At 45.8% G+C, this 19,167-nt stretch overlaps 1 protein-coding gene across 2 annotated transcripts; it reads left to right on the top strand.

Moving 5' to 3' along the window:
• The first annotated feature begins 59 nt into the window (after window positions 1–59).
• LOC115599931 (spindle and kinetochore-associated protein 1-like) lies at window positions 60–18,435 on the top strand. Of its 2 annotated transcripts, none has more exons than XM_030467648.1 (7): window positions 60–77; window positions 2,331–2,425; window positions 2,825–2,949; window positions 3,391–3,482; window positions 5,701–5,838; window positions 13,390–13,559; window positions 18,263–18,435. In XM_030467648.1, the coding sequence occupies exons 2-7, from the start codon at window positions 2,338–2,340 to the stop codon at window positions 18,409–18,411; spliced, it is 762 nt and encodes a 253-aa protein (XP_030323508.1). In that variant the 5' UTR covers window positions 60–77; window positions 2,331–2,337; the 3' UTR covers window positions 18,412–18,435. The 2 variants fall into 2 exon arrangements, with proteins under 2 accessions (XP_030323508.1, XP_030323507.1); XM_030467647.1 differs by lacking the exon at window positions 60–77 and adding an exon at window positions 307–350.
• The last annotated feature ends 732 nt before the right edge of the window (window positions 18,436–19,167 follow it).

The raw sequence follows: 19,167 nt of genomic DNA, 5'->3' as shown, positions 1-19,167 counted from the left end.
TCTGTGGGCGGGAGGAAGGCGGATCCCTGAGGTTCGGGGAGCCCGGTCCATGGGCGGGAGGAAGGCGGTCCCCTGAGGTACGAGAAGGCGGATCCCTGAGGTTCGGGGAGCCCGGTCCGTGGGCAGGGAGGAGCCGGTCCCCCTTCCCCGCCCCTCTCCGCCCCTTCCCGCCCTCATTCTCCCGGGCGCCTGCGCTCCCCAACGGTCGGCGGAGCGCGGCGGGTTTGAACCGGAGCTGCAGCGGGGCCTTTCGGAGCTTCTCTTCCTGCGGCAAACAGCTTCTTTTCCTGCGGCAAACAGCTTCTCTCCTTCCCGCTCCCAGCGGGTTGTTGGCTCCGGTGCTGCTGAGGGTGAGAGCGGAGGAGTTGGGCGGGGGAGGAAACTCCTGACATCACCACCCAGGCCGTGGGGCGTAAAGGGAGGGCGAGGGGGGGTAACGGTGTCTCCTGAGGTACGGAAGGTGTGGGAAGGGATAAATCCTTATTTAATGCGTTGTAAAAGTAGTTCAGCCGGCCTGGGGGTTGGTGGTGCTTTAAAAAGAAAAGAAAAGCTTTCTTTTCAGGTGCGAGGTGACCACCGGAGGCAGCGAGCTCTGTGCGGTGGGGGTTGGTTACCCTGCGCTTCAGCAATGGGTTTTTATCAATTATTTTCTCTACTAGAATTAGTAATAATGCTTATTCAAGAGTAACCGAGAAGAAAGGCTTTGAGGAGACCTTATTGTGGCCTTCCTGTGTCTGAAGGGGTTACAAGAAAGCTGCTGAAGGACTTTTTTAGATCTTGGGTTCGGGTAGGAACAGGGGAAATGGATTCAAACTGAAGGTGGGGAGATCCAGATCGGAAGTTAGGAAGAAGTTCTTCACCATGAGGATGGAGAGACTCTGGAAAACCCTGGGGTGGAAGCCTGGAAGTTTTTAAGGCCAGGCTGGATGGAGCCCTGAGCAAGCTGAGCTGGTGGGAGGCTGGCACTAGATGATCTTAAAGGTCCCTTCCAACCCTGACAATTCTATGATTCTACATACAATGCTATATTTTTGTGTCTCTGTACTCTACAAGCAAGCAAGCACACATTTTTGTTTGTTTAATTACTGGCATTATTAAAAACCCTATCTCTAAATCTTGATCATCTGATCCAATCTCCCTGGGAGAGTCTAACAGCACTGCTTTGTATAAACGAGGTTATTTTTTCTTTATTGCAGTAAATTGCCATCTTCTTCACCTTAATTTAGTAAAGAAATAACCTGTTTCATGAGGAATGATGTTTCATAGAACCATAGAATTGGCTGGGTTGGAAGGGACCTCAGAGCTCATCAAGTCCAACCCTTGATCCACTCCCCCCGTGGTTCCCAGCCCATGGCACTCAGTGCCACATCCAGGCTCTTTGGAAAGAGCTCCAGACACGGAGAATCCACTACTTCCCTGGGCAGCCCATTCCAAGGTCTGATCACCCTCTCCAGAAAGAAATTCTTTCTCAGCTCCAACCTAAACCTCCCCTGGCACAACTTGAGACCCTTTGTGCCCTCTTGTCTTGCTGAGAGTTGCCTGGGAAAAGAGCCCAACCCCCCCTGCCTCCAACCTCCTTTCAGGGAGTTGCAGAGAGTGATGAGGTCTCCCCTGAGCCTCCTCTTCATTAGGCTGAACACCCCCAGCTCCCTCAGCCTCTCTTCATAGGATCTGTGCTCGAGTCCCTTCACCAGCCTGGTTGCCCTCCTTTGGACCTGCTCCAGCACCTCAATCTCCTTCCTGAACTTCCTGAGGGGCCCAGAACTGGACACAGGACTCAAGCTGTGGCCTCCCCAGGGCTGAGCACAGGGGCAGAATCCCTTCCCTGGACCTGCTGGCCACACTCTTCCTCAGCCCGCCCAGGATGCCATTGGCCTTCTTGGCCACCTGGCCACACTGCTGCCTCCTCTTCAGCTTCCTGCCAATCCAGACTCCCAGCTCCCTTTCTGCCTGGCTGCTCTCAGCCACTCTGTGCCCAGCCTGGAGCTCCCCATGGAGTTGTTGTGGCCAAAGTGCAGGACCCAGCACTTGGCCGTGTTGAACCTCATACCGCTGGAATCAGCCCAGTTTCACTGCATTTATCTTCAGAGTTCAGGAAAATTGCCTTGTCTTGTCTAATGCCAGTCACTTTGTGCTTCTCTTCTTTCCAGTTTAGTAAAATAACAGGTAGTTACTACATTTACTCCTTCATTTAAGTTCCCTTTGCTTCTTGGACAGCTCAGGGTCCTTCTTAAAGATTCTGGTTGTGTGCTCAGTGTTTGCAGCTCAGGGCTTTCTTAAATAACTTAATTCTTTTTTGTTTGTTTTTTTTCCCCTCACTTTGACAATAGAGAAATAATGACATCCTCAGACCTGGAAGATTTGAGCCTTCACATCAACACAAAGATTTCAGCTATTAAGAAGACTCTTCAGTTAAGGAACATAGGTAAAAGAAATTTAAGAGTGGGCTTTTGGTTTGCACCCCAAAAATGGGAATGCTCTGATTAGACAGGGAATGTAACATGAAGTGGAAGTCAAGTTAAATACAGAGAACATAAAAAAAACAAACAAAAAAAAGTGATCAAAGATGGCAAAGTGAGGGCATTATCAGGGGACCAGGTGCCAAGCAGAGAACATAGGCTAAGGGGAAGTTTTTCCTGGAGCAGCTTTGAAGTTCTTTGGTTGTGTGGAGTAGCAGGTTGGCAGTGAGTATTGCTGCTTCTCCTGGGAAGATATGGTGGGAAAACACAGGGTTAATAGGGAATCACTGCTTGGGGAGGGGAGGGAAATGGGATTTTGGTTTTCTGTTGGAGATTTTTTTGTCTTAAGGTCCTCTCTTTGACAGGTCAAGAGCCATCCCTCAAATCTATGCTCTGTAAAATAGGGCAGGAGATGATTCTCTTGCATGATCTCCTGAATAAAATGGAAACTGGGGTTCAACAGCAAGAAAAACTGAAGAACTTGCTAAAAGTAATATTTTTTTCTGTTCATATATTGCTGAACTATTCAAAGGAATCTTTGCTAAGTGTGTAGTTGTTCTTTTGTAGAGTATTGATCTCTTGTTCTTCCCTGTGCTATCATGTTTTAAGTCTTATTCAGGGAATTTAGATGAGTTTCCTGCTCTATCTTTTCTTCATCACCACCACCATTCCCCTGTCCAAACCTAGGGTATATTGTTAAAGATTTACTTCTTGTCTGCTTAAATTTCTGAAAATTCCTAAGTACTTAAAACAAACTTGATTTTTTTCACTCTTAGCTTTGTTTTTTCTGGGCTTTGCTCATTGCTCTTGGGAAATGAGAGAGTTAAAGTGTTAGGATGGTGGGGAGAGAGCAGAAAACACCTCTAATAGTGAACTTATCTTACTTGACATAAAGTTTCAGATTTTTCATGAAGTCCAACGTTCATTTCAGGAGCTCCAGAAGTCTGCTGAGAGGGAGCAAAATGAAGCACAGCATCTCTATGAAAATATTCCTCCCTACCTGCCTAAACCAACTCGGAGCTGGTAAGTGGTCTCCTACTGCTTTACTCCTTTTAACTCTAAATTTTTGGGAGTCAAGTTTGGGGTTTTTTTGTTGTTTTTTTTTTTGTTTGCTCTTGACTCTCCATTACCAGCACCCTAACAAATCCCTGAGGTAAATCCTATAAAATACCAGGCTGGTATTTTATAAATGTGCCTCTTGATCCTTTTCAGTTGTTTTTTCAGTTTAGATGTTGCAGGTTTTTGTGTGTGAAGGAGTGGAAGTTCTTCAGAAATTATCACTGAGGTTCTGCCTTCCTTTTGTAACTTTGTTTTGGTTTGTTTTAGGAAAAAAATCTTTGTCCTGAATTTCCATTAGCTCCTGGGAATTCTGTAGGTGCAAACAAAGCTTGTTTCTGACTGATGTCAGAAGGATTCTTTGGGATTTTGGTTTCCCTTCCAGTTTTTTTGTGTTTTGATTGAGAAGTTAAGTGTGGTGCAAGCTTAGCTGCTCCTTCCCTTTCTAGACAGAACCACCCCTGTAAAAATAAGACAGTTTTTGTCATTTTCAACAAATTATGCTCTACCAGTTGATGATTTTGGTTCTGTCACTGTCAGTTTGTGGTGGTGTTTTTTCCTGAGGAGTCACACATAAGTTGATAAGGCCTCTTGTCCAAACACCCTTTCTCAACAACTCCTGCTTTCAGCTATTGTTTATCTCCATGTTCTTGGTTTTGATGTTCCTGTTAGCCAGAGGAATGGCACAGAAATAAAAAACAAGTTTCCATCTTAAGCCCTTTTGTGTTCCAGGTGTTTACTAAGAGAGCAGTTTCTCACAGCACCAACCCCAGGTTTTGAATGCAAGCTTGTGTCTTTGTATTCATCCTTCTTATTCCAAACCCACAACCAAATACCACAATTCCAAACTGGTTTGGGTTGGAAGGGACCTTAAAGCTCCTCCATTCCCACCCCCTTTCCATGGGCAGGGACACCTCCCACCAGCCCAGGTTGCTCCAAGCCCCATCCAACCTGACCTGAGACACTGCCAGGGATGGGGCAGCCACAGCTTCTCTGGGAAACCTGGCACAAGGGCTCAGCACCCTCATAACAAAGAATTTCCTCTTAATCTCCTCATTCCCTTTCCCTCCTGTCGCTGTCACTGAGCAGCCACTTTGGGAGCCCAGCAGGTGGCACTCTGTGTCCTCTGTGCTGCTGTCACCTTGGGACACTGGGTTTGGAGAGTGTCACATCAAATCCTGGCTCTGAGTGAGGCACTGCTGTGCAGCTGGCAGGCTGCAGGTCCCTGTTTTGTGGGTCAGTTAGCTCAAAGCAGAGGATGAGTTCTTTGTGACACCTCAGCTTGGTGCTGCTTTAGTTATTTCTGTCACATGTCACAGCCCTGTGATGTCCTTGTACTCAGGTGACAGTGAATTTGGCCAAGTGCCTCTTCTTTGCTTCCCTGCTGATGGGCAGGAGAGGAGCAAAGTGAGTGGCTTGCCAAAAACTCAGTGTTTGAGGCTCTAAGCTGAGGAAGAGTGATTTTCTAAAAATCGTACTTTAATAATCACTCAAAACAGGAAAATCTTCAGGTTTTGGGATCATGCCTAAAAAAAAAAAGTATACATTTAAAAAAAAATATTCCATCTGATGGTGTTGAATTTCTTCTCTTCAATAATTAATGTTCAAATCAAATCTCCCAAAAGCTGAACTTTTTTTAAGGATCTGTGAAGTATTTTATAGAATCCCAGGATGGCTGAGGTGGGAAGGGAGCTCAGAGCTCATCTCCTCCAAGCTCCCTGCCATGCCCAGGGACACCTCTCATCCAGACAAGGATGCTCCAAGCCTCATCCAACCTGGCCTTGAACACCTCCAGGGAGGGGGCAGCCACAGCTTCTCTGGGCAATCTCTTCCAGAGTCTCAGCACCCTCCTGCTGAAGAACTTCTTCCTCAGATCCAGCCTCAACCTCTTCTCCTGCACTTTCAAACCATTTCCCCTTCTCCTATGGCTGGACACTCTTGGGAAAAGTCCCTCTGCAGCCTTCCTGGAGGTTCCCTTCAGGAATTGGAAGGCAGCTCCCTTTGGGGTCTGCTGCCTCCTCATCTGCCTCTCTAAAGGGGAGATGAAGACCTTTTCTTTCAGGAAAGATGGTGAATTGTGTTCATTCAACCCAAGAGATGGGTTGGAACTCAAGTCTGTGAGGAAGCAGGCTTGATAATGTTACAGCGTTCACCTTACTACTACTTTTATCCTTAATATTTACAGCCTTGCTGGGCAGATTGTGAAAAGTGAAGAACAAAGCAAAGTTGTGGAACCTGAGCGTGCCAAAAAACCCCCAAAAGAGCAAAGACCCATTAAGGAAGCAGCTTTAATAACTGCAGAAGAGTTTGAAAGTGTTCCTGGGTAAGTAAATGCTTCTTTTCTTCCATCCCCTGGTGTCAGTTTGGGTGTAAAACCATTGAGTTGGGACCATTTGGAGAGCTGAGACTGACAGAATTCTTTTGAAATTTGAAGTGTTCCACAGGGTGATAGCTCCAGCTAGTTCAGATGCAATACCAGCAAACCTGAAAATAAAATTAATAGTGTTAATTAGGCTTTTATTTATGTGTGTGTTGGGAAGATCCAATTAAAAACCAATTAAAACCCAAAACCTTTTATTTCAAAAGCCACTTTAATCATATGAACAGAAATACATGAGTTAAGAGTTGGGTTCTCTTCTTGTTTGGGGGACTGACTGCTTGTTTAAATAAAAGCCACCACCTCAGAAGATGGAAGGTGTGGTTACACTTAAAACCAATATTTATCATTCTTTGTGTCTGACCTAATTATTGGTCCCTGAAAACTTCAGATCTTGACTTGTCAACTTGTGAAAAAGGAAAATAAATCAGACTTGTTAAAAGCAAGAACACCCAGTGAAATACCCCAATTTCTAGGGTAGAAAGCTGTGGGGTTTTCCCCCTCCCTTCAGGGCCTGATTAACAGAAATCCTTGTTTGAAGTCACTCACAAAGGAATATTTTAAATGACATTTTGGGGACAAGGACAAATATTTCTGCAAAAAGGCAAAAATTCTCTTGATGCCTAAGGCTCAGTTGTTGCCTAGACTTTAGATTCCTTGGAAAAACTTGTTTCCATATGAATTTTTTCTTTAAGTCTGTGTTTTACTTGAAGCTTTCAAATCCTCTTTCCCTATAGCTTTCAAAATTGCCAGGTGAGCAGTGACCATTTTCATCCACCCCATTGCTTAAATAAAAATAAAAATGAAGGAGTTAGAATGCTGATAAGAGACTCTTTTTTGGTTACTTCTTTAAAGTGCACTCTCCTGGGGTTTTTATTCTGCAGATCACCTCTAGGATTTGGTGGGATTTTAGTTTGGGAAAGGGAAAAAAACAGGAGCATGGAAATGTTTGATCTCTGGTAGGGTGAAAGAAGGAGACACAATTCTAGCCAAATGTTGTTTTAACTTCCAGTTCAAGCTGATCTTCTCTGATAACTTCTTGAAATGCTTCATTACCCTTGGAAGGGGAAGGTTTTCCACTGCTCTTTGTGGGTGGGGACAGATTCATCAGTGGTTTATATGAAATTTGCATCTTAGACTGCTAGTAGGACTGCCAGAAATATTTTAATTCAGACAGGAGGAGCATGTTTGTTCTTTTGGGGGAAGATTTGCATGAATTAAATAATTCTATTAACCAACCAGGGTTTTTTTTTCTTGTTGCCTTTCATGTTCTATTTCATCAAACCCAAGCAGTGGCTGTTTTGTCACCCCAACTGTTTCCACACCAAAGCTACTCTAGAAGAATAAAAATGAGGTTCATATCTCAGTGCTCCAGGTTCTGATGTGTTGAGGTCTCTTTTTACCTTCCAAGGGATACTTTGCAGTTCTGGGTTAACAGTTGGATTGGAGCATCTTAATATCTCTTTTCCAACCAAAACAATCCCATGAGTTTATGAATCTCCTGGGCTTTTTCTTTTTTTTTCTGCTGGTTGCACCCATCTGAGGGCCTTAATAAAGCCCAGATTTGCACATGAGTTTAAATCCCATAGCATCTGTGGGGTTTGGATCTGCCCAGAGCCTTGTTTCAGTTCTTTTCCTACCACACCTGGGGTGTAACTGCAAAATATAACTTTTTCACCCCTTTTTCTGCTGAAAGCAAAGCAAAATCTTTTCCCCAAATCATTAGGGCACAGAATCATAAAATGGGCTGGGTTGGAAGGGAGCTCAGACCTCATCAAGTCCAACCCTTGATCCACTCCCCCCGTGGTTCCCAGCCCATGGCACTGAGTGCCACATCCAGGCTCTTTGGAAAGATCTCCAGACACGGAGAATCCACTACTTCCCTGGGCAGCCCATTCCAAGGTCTGATCACCCTCTCCAGAAAGAAATTCTTTCTCAGCTCCAACCTAAACCTCCCCTGGCACAACTTGAGACCCTTTGTGCCCTCTTGTCTTGCTGAGAGTTGCCTGGGAAAAGAGCCCAACCCCCCCCTGGCTCCAACCTCCTTTCAGGGAGTTGGAGAGTGATGAGGTCTCCCCTGAGCCTCCTCTTCTCCAGCCTCAACACCCCCAGCTCCCTCAGCCCTTCCTTCCTCCCAGGAATTCTGCTGGATCCCTTCCCAGCCTCCTTGCTCTTCTCTGCACCTGCTCCAGCACCTCAAGCTCCTTCCTGAGGGACTTGCTGAGGGGCCCAGAACTGGACACAGGACTCAAGCTGTGGCCTCCCCAGGGCTGAGCACAGGGGCAGAATCCCTTCCCTGGACCTGCTGGCCACGCTCTTCCTCAGCCAGCCCAGGATGCCATTGGCCTTCTTGCCCACCTGGCCACACTGCTGCCTCCTCTTCAGCTTCCTGCCAAGCCAGACTCCCAGCTCCCTTGCTGCAACCACTCCCTGCCCAGCCTGGAGCTCCCCAGGGGCTTCTTGTGGCCAAAGTGCAGGACCCGGCCCTTGGAATCTTCAACCTCATCCCCTTGGGATCAGCCCAACTCTCCAGTCTCTCCAGGTCCCTCTGCAGAGCCCTCCTGCCTTCCAGCTGATCCACACTTCCCCCCAGCTTAGTGTCAGCTGGGAATTTGCTGAGGATGGACTCAATGCCCTCCTCTAAATCCTCCCTCAAGATATTAAACAGCACTGGGCCCAACACTGATCCCTGGGGGACACCACTAGTGACCGGAATGACCAGTGACAGCACAAGAAGGGCTGAAGATTCTTCAGTGACTTCATTAGAGCTCTGGAGCAGGACAGACTGGGTTCAAGTGCAGATGCAGAGCATTTGGATCAAAGAAAATCCCCTTGCCCATTAAGGAAATTGCAAATTATCTCAGCCTTCCAATCTGTTGCAGAAAAACACTTTCTTTTTGGGAGGGAGAAAAAGGAAATAGCACAGTAGATGTCTCAGTTCACACCAGATTCAAGGCAAAAGGAGGCTGCTTCCTTTATTTTGTGTCAAAACTTCTCACTGCTTAGGATATTTTTAGAATTAGCACACTCATGCTAAGTCTCTGAAGTCTCAGAAGATGTTAACTTGAGGGAAATACAGAGTTCTTTTAACCTCAGCATTTTGGAGAGGGAGCAAGGGCTGGCCAGGAGGTTTATCTCTTTTCCCAGTGTTGTGATATCACTCATTTCTTTAAAGAACACAGCACTGTGCTTTGGTTTTCATACCTATGGAAAAAAAAATAGTTTGAAAAGGGCTTCTGTGGATTAAAAAATCAAATTGGGTCACTTGTCTTAAAAAAAGTCTTGAATGTTTTTGCTTTTGGTGGAGTGAAGCAGATTTGAAAGTTATTTTCAATCTAAAATAGATGAATTTGGAATTTCTCAACTATAGATTTTGGTTTTTAGATCAGTGTATGGGCTGAAATAAATGTCATCAGGTAAGGGTTTGCTAGCCATGGCTGGATAGAATCATAGAATGGGCTGGATTGGAAGGGAGCTCAGAGCTCATCAAGTCCAACCCTTGATCCACTCCCCCCGTGGTTCCCAGCCCATGGCACTGAGTGCCACATCCAGGCTCTTTGGAAAGAGCTCCAGACACGGAGAATCCACTACTTCCCTGGGCAGCCCATTCCAAGGTCTGATCACCCTCTCCAGAAAGAAATTCTTTCTAATATCTACCCTAAACTTCCCCTGGCACAACTTGAGACCCTTTGTGCCCTCTTGTCTTGCTGAGAGTTGCCTGGGAAAAGAGCCCAACCCCCCCTGGCTCCAACCTCCTTTCAGGGAGTTGGAGAGAGTGATGAGGTCTCCCCTGAGCCTCCTCTTATCCAGCCTCAACACCCCCAGCTCCTTCAGCCTCTCCTCACATGGTCTGTGCTCGAGTCCCTTCACCAGCCTCCTTGCGCTCCTTTGGACCTGCTCCAGAACCTCAATATCCTTCCCAAACTGAGGGGCCCAGAACTGGACACAGGACTCAAGCTGTGGCCTCCCCAGGGCTGAGCACAGGGGCAGAATCCCTTCCCTGGACCTGCTGGCCACGCTCTTCCTCAGCCAGCCCAGGATGCCATTGGCCTTCTTGGCCACCTGGCCACACTGCTGCCTCCTCTTCAGCTTCCTGGCAAGCCAGACTCCCAGCTCCCTTGCTGCAACCACTCCCTGCCCAGCCTGCAGCTCCCCAGGGGCTTCTTGTGGCCAAAGTGCAGGACCCGGCCCTTGGAATCTTCAACCTCATCCCCTTGGGATCAGCCCAACTCTCCAGTCTCTCCAGGTCCCTCTGCAGAGCCCTCCTGCCTTCCAGCTGATCCACACTTCCCCCCAGCTTAGTGTCAGCTGGGAATTTCCTGAGGATGGACTCAATGCCCTCCTCTAAATCCTCCCTCAAGATATTAAACAGCACTGGGCCCAACACTGATCCCTGGGGGACACCACTAGTGACCGGCCGCCATTTTGATGCAGCCCCGTTCAGCACCACTCTCTGGGCCCGGCCCTCCAGCCAGTTCCTAACCCAGCACAGAGTGCTCCTGGCTGAGCCATGGCCTGACAGCTTTTCCAGGAGAATCCTAGGGGAGACGGTGTCAAAGGCCTTGCTGAAGTCCATAGATAGATAGAGACATGAGAAGGCTCTGTGGCCAAGCTGGAGTGTTTATGACCCTTCCAGTTAGGCAAATAAGAAAAATTCCAGTTGCTTTTGAGAGAATTCCTTTTAGTATTAAGGCATCTGTGACTCAGGTGTCTCCAGCCTCACCCAGAGCTCCTCCTCTAGTGGGAGATGTACTGCCAGGTCTTGAATGAGTGAACTTTTTGTGAACCCCAACACATCTGGGGAGCTTCTTGGGTTCTTGAGGGCCTCTCAGTGAAGTTAGGTTTAGGCAACTGAATCCTGCTTCTCTCTTTGTACTGTGGGATGAGCTGGTTTTATTAAGCTGCCTCTCTAGTGATGGAGGAACTTAAATAGAGGTATTTTATACCCCTGGCCTTAATTTTTATAGCTCTGCCTATTCCCCCATGACCATAAATAGGGGAAGGGATGCAGAGAGAACAGCTATATACATAAAAACTGGGCTTCAGGAGTGGTAGTGCTGCTTTTATTTTTATTATTTGATATGTGTGCCAGGAGAGCTCCCTTATAAAAAAAGCTATGCCTCCACCTATGAATCTGGAGTAATCAAAATAGCAATGAAGTTGAAAAGCTGCTGCAAACTGGCAGTTCAGTCTGAAATTGGAGCAATTGCTTTTGAATTCTGGAGCTTTTACATGGCCTTTGCAGGGACTGGCTGTTAAAAAAACCCAAAAAACCCAAGCTCTTATTTGTGGTTAGCAATTGGATGATTCCTGCCCACATTCTGGTTTGGAACCTTGAATTTCTAATTGATCAGTGAGTTGTGCTTTCAATTCTTGTCTCTTATCCAAAAAAGGAGGTTTTGCCATTCAGATTAAAAGGAGGGAAGGAATTAGGGTTAGATCAATAGGAATTAGGGTTAAAGATCAATATCATTGATCTTTTCAGTTTTGTTTTCCTCCAGCTCTTACCTGCCTGAAGACCTGAAGAACCCAACTCATTTTTAAAACTACACTTTTCTCACTAGAATTTTTTTTAGATCCCACACATCTGCAAACTGATACCGAGCCAACTGTTTCCTGGTGAGCACAGGATGATTCAAGCTTACCCCAGCTTTTATTCCAGTTTTCTTTGGGCTTTTTTTATGTGTTTCTGCCCTTTTTTTTGCCTTTTTTTATGAAGGTTCAGATTTCATCTGTATATAATGGCTTCTCAGTTTCCTTTCCCTTCAGTCCAAGCCTTTACATCTCTAAACACTGAACAGCTTTACTTGCAAGTATTCCAGTGTTTTAAAATTTCCACAGCAGTTTGTTTTTAGCTTCTCTGCTTCCTGTACCTCCAGGCTGTTATCAACAGAGCTTCTTATTTTTTTTTATTTAGTTTTAGGAAAGTTCAGAAGATGTTGGTTGTGCAGAACTGGGGCTGGACAGCTCAGGAGGTTGGATAATAAATTATAGAGAAGAGCACAAAAGTGGCATTTCTTTAAAACAAAATGAAAGGAATGGCTATAAGAGTAAATTTTTATTATTTTAGTATGAACCAAATTGCACTTTTAGGCATTTTATCTGAGTTTTTCACTTGTGTCATTTTTTTTCCTGCAAAGCTTCTTGATTTTTTTCTCCATTTGTAGTCTCAGTGGCAAGCTAAGTAAAAGCAACTTTTAGTCCATTTTTGAGGGCTCCTTGTAGCTTAAGAACTGGCTCAATTTTAGCTTTTTTTCCTTAATTTAGCATTCTAATGTTTCTGGTTTAGGTTGTTTGGGTTTGTTTTTTTTCCTTCCACACTATTAACCCACCAAGGAAACGAACAAAATGAACTCCTACATTTACTTATTAGCCCAGAACAGAGGAAACTCTCTCTAACCAGGGATATGGTGTTTAAATAACGTGGATGAAAAAGAAAATAGAAACCTAGAATGTAGCAGGAGGAGCCTTTCTTGCTCCAGAGGCTCGAGGAGCTGCTGACCTCTCCATTGCCTCGCACAAGAGTGAGCTGAGCTCTGTGGGTGTGTGTCCCACCTTTATTGGCCCCCTGGTAATAGGGCCTGCTCTAACCAGGCACAGGTGGACTCACACCCACTCTTTGGCAACTCGAGGCACCTGGTTTATCTTGTTTCTCTACATTTCCCCCTTTTTTTTTTTTTTTTTTTTACAGCAAAGCTTTCCTGGTTTGCCCTAGCTTACAAACATTTTAACACTGATTACAGGATACACTTATAGCTTACAGGATTTAACCCTAGTTTACAAACATACACAAACATATACTTTTCACAAAGTCTCTGCCTTTCCGACTCGAGTTGTTCTTCTCCCTCCTGTATCTGCTCTTCTCTTGGCTTCCCTCTGCTCAGGGGTTTCCAAAGAGCTTGCTGGTTCCTCATGGGTTTCTGGTTCCTCATGGGATTACGGGATTTAACCCTTCCTCATGGGATTCCACACACAGGTTTTAACCCTTCCTCATGGGATTCCATCCTCCTGGCTTCCCTCTGCTCAGGGGTTTCCAAAGAGAGAATCCTTATCTTGGCTTCCCTCTGCTCAGGGGTTTCCAATCCAAAGAGCTTGCTGGTCATACCTTTCAGGGAGAGTGTTAGCCCAGGCACTTTTTCAAATCAGGGAGAATGTTCCTGTTGCCAGCTCCTCACACTGCTGCTTCTTTAGACATCTGTTTGTTGCCCGCATTCTCCACCAAATGTAGCAGGAGGAGCCTTTCTTGCTCCTGAGCTCCTTGATGAGCTGCTGGGCTCTCCATTGCCTTGCACAAGAGCAAGCTGAGCTGGGCTGCTTTCTGTGGGTGTGTGTCCCACCTTTATTGTCCCCCTGGTAATAGGGGGCCTGCCCTAACCAGGCACAGGTGGACTCACACCCACTCTTTGGCAACTTGAGGCACCTGGTTTATCTTGTTTCTCTACACTAGGACTTTGGTTTGTGAATTTTTTGGTGACTGATTTTTGGTTTTATTGGTAGGTACATGAAAGGACGTTTGAGCTACGAGCAGATCAATGCAGTTGTGCAAGAGATCAACAAGGCTGTGGTGGGCAAGTACAAGATCCTGCATCAGCCTTTGAAATCTATGAGTGCCCAAGTCAGGAATCTCTACCACAGGTTTCAGGATGAGGAAACTAAGGACACAAAAGGTATTTTTTTTGGTCATATTTTTTGGTATCAAACACACAACGTTTGGATATCACAGCACAATCAGAAAAAATAGCAGGCAAGCTGATGCCAGCACATGCTTTTCATGTTCTAGCCTAACTGAGAGCAGCTTATTTCCAGAAAATCATCCTGAAAAGTGTTAGAAAACCTCCTATTGGATATTCTGAGATTGAGAACAAAGGGAGAAAAAGGGAATAATCTGCAGATTTAGCAGGAGTTGCCACAGCCTAAATCAGATTTGGGCCTGCAGAATTCCTCTCCACTACAGGGGACAAACCACACTTGAACAGGCTGGAGCAGTGGAAGTTCTGGTTCTTCCTTGATAGAAGGGGAGGAAAAAATAAGATTAATCTGCAGATCAGTTTCTAGGAATGTAGTTGTCTCCTTACTCTGCTGAACTGAGTATCCTGTATAAAATCCAGTCACCCTTTCTGGATAAAGTTTAGCAACAAGGAGTATTGTAAGTAAAAAGTTTTCCCTTAGCTGATCTGTCTACTTTTTAGGTGTTTTCAGTGAAATCATGTCACTTTCCTGGCATGTTGTAGCAAAAAACTTTTGGTAGACTACACAAAGATTTAATTGGGAGTCACTGCAAGTTTTGGAAACTCCTGGTTTGATAAACAGCCTAAAAGTGCAGTCTCAGTTTTTAAGCTAGAAGGGACGTGACCTGTTAAACATTTGTTCTGAAGCTGGGGAATGTGGGTAATCAGTCATGCTGCAGTGGCTTCGTGGAAGAGACAGGGCTGTCTGATGATCTTAAGAAGTTTTCTCCTCTTCAAAGCACAGAGGGTGCAAAAATGCACTAAAATGTCTGCCTCTCCACTTAAAATCAAGGTTTCTTTTCCAGAGTTATGTGGCAGGGTGAATCTCTTAACATTAAAATCTCCTTGCTGACATTCCTGTGGAGTCTATAATTATTCCTGGAGGGTTGTACTGCACATATTAAGCTTGGTGATGTCCTTAGAATCCCTTCATGTTGCCAAGTTTGGACTTAAAGCACGAAGCAAACTCTGACAGGAGAACAAAGTCACCTTTACACCCACCTCTCAATTTTTGGCCTGGCCAGAACAGAAGATTTTGCCCTCAGCATTTGCTGGGTGCTCAGGAGTCACCTTATCACAAACTCTCACCTTCTCTTTCTTGTTGCTGATCAAGACTTGATTATTACATTTATTCTAGATTCTCAGTGCAGCTCTTCTGTAAGGGAAGAATACTGATGAGATCCCACTGCTGCCACAAGTTTTCTGTTTAATATCTTTAGTGATGATTTAGAGGAGGGGATTGAGTCCATCCTCAGGGAATTCCCAGCTGACACTAAGCTGGGGGGAAGTGTGGATCAGCTGGAAGGCAGGAGGGCTCTGCAGAGGGACCTGGAGAGACTGGAGAGTTGGGCTGATCCCAAGGGGATGAGGTTGAAGATTCCAAGGGCCGGGTCCTGCACTTTGGCCACAAGAAGCCCCTGGGGAGCTCCAGGCTGGGCAGGGAGTGGTTGCAGCAAGGGAGCTGGGAGTCTGGCTTGCCAGGAAGCTGCAGAGGAGGCAGCAGTGTGGCCAGGTGGCCAAGAAGGCCAATGGCATCCTGGGCTGGCTGAGGAAGAGCGTGGCCAGCAGGTCCAGGGAAGGGATTCTGCTCCTGTGCTCAGCCCTGGGGAGGCCACAGCTTGAGTCCTGTGTCCAGTTCTGGGCCCCTCAGCAAGTCCCTCAGGAAGGAGCTTGAGGTGCTGGAGCAGGTGCAGAGAAGAGCAAGGAGGCTGGGAAGGGATCCAGCAGAATTCCTGGGAGGAAGGAAGGGCTGAGGGAGCTGGGGGTGTTGAGGCTGGAGAAGAGGAGGCTCAGGGGAGACCTCATCACTCTCTGCAACTCCCTGAAAGGAGGTTGGAGCCAGGGGGGGTTGGGCTCTTTTCCCAGGCAACTCTCAGCAAGACAAGAGGGCACAAAGGGTCTCAAGTTCTGCCAGGGGAGGTTTAGGTTGGAGCTGAGAAAGAATTTCTTTCTGGAGAGGGTGATCAGCCCTTGGAATGGGCTGCCCAGGGAAGTAGTGGATTCTCCGTGTCTGGAGCTCTTTCCAAAGAGCCTGGATGTGGCACTGAGTGCCATGGGCTGGGAACCACGGGGGGAGTGGATCAAGGGTTGGACTTGATGAGCTCTGAGCTCCCTTCCAACCCAGCCCATTTTGTGATTCTGTGATTTCTTTTGAGATGTCAGACAGAATTCAGTGTTGGCCAGGACTTTAATACAAGCCTGCTAAAGGACTGCTGCAGTGATTGGCTTCTGACTTTTTTTGCTGCTTTTTTCTCCAGGCAAGGTTTGCTTCAAGTCTAACATCTCCTATTAATATGGAATTTTTAAAAAAAGATTTATTTGATCATTTTTAGAATATATATTTTTAAGTGTTACTGTCCTCAGGACTATCAGATCTCTTCTAGAGATCTCCAGGCCTGGAATGCTGCCTTGGCTGCAGTGAAGGAGCCACTTTAGCAACTTGAGAAAGCTACAATTAACCAGAGATCATTTTCTGCCTGAAAGTATTTTTTTTTATTCTGATAAAAACCCAAAGGGTCTTATTTCTTCAGATACCTGAGAGCCAATCATGATTTTCTTGTTTATTTAGGAGAGTTCAGTTAGAAAACCTGGGACATTCAGCATCTGAGTGAGTGTGTGTCTTTTGTAGAGGTTTTTTTTTCTATTTTGTTTTTGTTTGTTGTGGCTAATCATCTAGAAAACCTGAAGAGGCCTGGCAGGCTGTCAGGGAGTTCTTATCTAGCCAGCACAAAATGATTAAATGTCTTCATCCATTGCATTTTTCAGGATGAGGTTGTGGAGTCATTGATTTGTTTGCTTAAATTTCAGCTGTGAGTGACTCTCTGCTTAGGATTCTCACTGTTTCTCAGTCTGGGCTGATTGCCAGCTGACCTTTTCCTCTAAAAGGAGAGAAAATAAAAAAACCCTGCCTGGTTTAGCAGGGTAATCTCCCAGCCAAAAAGGTGATGCAGTTACTTTAGCTCCTTCTTTGGTGCTTGGACTTACTGTTCCCAACCAAACCACCACCCTTGAGCCAGCTCTGGGTTTCTTCACAAAGAGGAACCTGCTGGGCTGAATGGTGCTGCCCTGAATTCTGGGTGAATAGAGGAGGAAATGATCTTTTGCTCAGAATCAGGATGTTCTGATGCTCACCCCAGATAAAACACCTGCTGGAAGTGATCTGTGGATCATCCCTGAGTTTTGTTGAGTTGTATTGCCCTGTCTCTGGAAATGGCAAGTGTTCTCTCTCCAACTCTAGTTCTATTTTAAGCAGTTATTCAGTGTTTTTTTTTCTTTTCCTATTGATAGAGAAACTTTCCACTGCTCCTCTGTGTCCAAATTCAGCAGTGTTGCAAGCTCTGAGATGCTGCCTCACACATCTATGTCACCACCTCAAAACAGCACAGTGGGAAAAAATAATCTGTTTTTCCCCAGCTCTGGCTGAGCAGTATTTTAGGGAGGGCAGCACAAGAAAGTAGCACTCTGGGACCTTGCTTCTGGTGGCCACCACATCCTTAGATGCTCCTGCAGAGTGGAATTGCTCTCTTCAACCCCCTGAGAAGAGGTTGGAGCCAGGGTTGTTGGTCTCTTCTCCCAAGGACAAGAGGAAACAGCCTCAAGTTGTGCCAGGGGAGGTTTAGATTGGAAATGAGGGACAATTTCTTCTCCAAAAGGGTTGTCAGGGCCTGGCCCAGGCTGCCCAGGGCTTGGTGGACTTGGTGATCTTCAAGTTCTTTTCCAAACTTAATGGTGCTGAAATTTAAAGATGTAATTCAAAGAGAAAATGTTGACAGAATTACAGGGGTTGGCCCCTGTAAACCTACATGGTATAAATAAAACAAATAAAAGCTTTGCTGGCAGCTTTCCAGGGAGCTTTCTCCTTATTTAAGAGGATTCTCCACAAAGAGCAAGAAGAGCTGCTCCCTCTTAGCTGAGGCGACTCTGCCTCTGCTTTACTTTAAGGGTGAAAGGAGAAGAAGGGAATTCTCTCCCTTTTTCCAAGCTAGAACACCCCCTGAGCCTTGTGACTTCTTCCTCATCAGACTTGGAAGTGTGATACTCCAAAAGAATATGTTCTTTCCTTCTGCTTCCTCCCCTTAAAGATAATAAATTATCTTTAACCTTCATTAGCATGCTCCTGCCTTCTGATTCCTTTTCATTCTGAGGGCTTTGGGAAGATGTGTGGTTCAAACCTTCTGCCATGCTACAGGAAGCATTAAATGTTCTGTCATTTGACTCCAGCTTTAATTATCTCCTCTCTGAGCATAATTATCTCCTCTCTGAATATGAAATCCCAGCTAGGGAACCTCTCCATGGAGTCCTGCAGAGTAACTCCTTCCTTCCTCCAGTCTACCTGGGGACTTTCTCATGGGGAGTCTGAAATGTTTTGAACTCCAGTCAAGGGCTTGGTGTCTCCCAAGCTCTTTGCTAAGGAGAATTTCCTTCTCAAAGGTCGATAAGCAGTGACAAGAAGGGATGGGCTTCATGGGGAGGTTGGGAATTTTTCATTCTGGTGCTCAAATAAAACAGCACAAAGCTCCTGAGGAGGCCCCCTTAGTGCTGATTGCCTTTCCTCAGCAGGTGGCAGCGTTACAAAGAGCTTTTTCTCCTTGCCAAACGGTGTCTTCCTGCCACTTCTCACAGCTCGAATCCTTCTTTGCCAGGTGAATTCTTTATCGTGGAGGCTGACATCAGGGAGTTCACTCAGCTGAAGGTGGACAAACGCTTCCACAGCATCCTCAACATCCTGCGCCACTGCCAGAGGCTCAGGGAGGTTCGCGGCTCCAGGCTCGTCCGCTACGTCGTCTGCTGAAGAGCTCCCCCTGTGCCCGAGATGCAGAAGGCAAAAAGATTCGGAGCTCCTGAGGGATTTCCTTGCCTGCAGAGAATTTCCACCTGTGGGTGTTGCTGTTTTCTAAAAGGCAGTAGCAGCAAGCACCGTGATTTGTCAGCCCTCTACCCACGGCAATAAATACCGAAGGAGCTGAGTTTTGGTTTGAAAACTAGAGAGTAATGACTGGGTTTTGGTAATTTTCCCCCTAGATTGCTCTGCCTGTGGTTCTAATCCCCTTTGCAAGTTAAAACTCCCTTCAGACCTTTTGTGTTTATGAGTTGGAGACTGTGTTTAAGACAACCCACAGGAAGCATTTGATGCTTTGGGGTTTTTAAATCCTTCAAACCAATTTCCAGATTTCCTTAATATTTTTTTTTTCCTTCTTCTTCTCCTAATTGCATGGTTTGGAGTTTCCTGCCTGGCTTGAACAGGAAGATCTGAGGTGGTTTTAATATTTGCAGCCTGCTGAGCAGTAGCTGTGTTAGCCATGTGGTTTCCATACCTCATCATGCAGCCACCTTCTTGGGTTTTTTGCCTTCAGACCAATTCATTAGACTGAAACAATAGAGCAGAGGAGGTTTTTCAAGTGAAAATGATGACTTTCACTTGAAAAATCCTGCTCAAACCTGTCACAAGTTTTATTACAGGAGATTGCTTCCAAAGGACTTATTAGTGGAGGAATCAGTGTGATAAATATCAGCTCAGTGAGTAATCAAAACTGTTTTGATAAGAAAA

This window comes from Calypte anna, chromosome Z, assembly GCF_003957555.1.
Source record: "Calypte anna isolate BGI_N300 chromosome Z, bCalAnn1_v1.p, whole genome shotgun sequence".
NCBI lineage: Eukaryota > Metazoa > Chordata > Aves > Apodiformes > Trochilidae > Calypte > Calypte anna.
This window is presented reverse-complemented; position numbering and strand designations above follow the sequence as displayed.

What these genes read in the sequence shown, in the direction of transcription:
- LOC115599931 (XM_030467648.1), top strand. Translation starts at nt 2,338, where the DNA reads ATGACATCCTCAGACCTGGAAGATTTGAGCCTTCACATCAACACAAAG. An exon ending in CCTAAACCAACTCGGAGCTG is followed by an intron (nt 3,483 to 5,700) that starts GTAAGTGGTCTC and finishes TAATATTTACAG; the next exon opens with CCTTGCTGGGCAGATTGTGA. An exon ending in GGAAACTAAGGACACAAAAG is followed by an intron (nt 13,560 to 18,262) that starts GTATTTTTTTTG and finishes CTTCTTTGCCAG; the next exon opens with GTGAATTCTTTATCGTGGAG.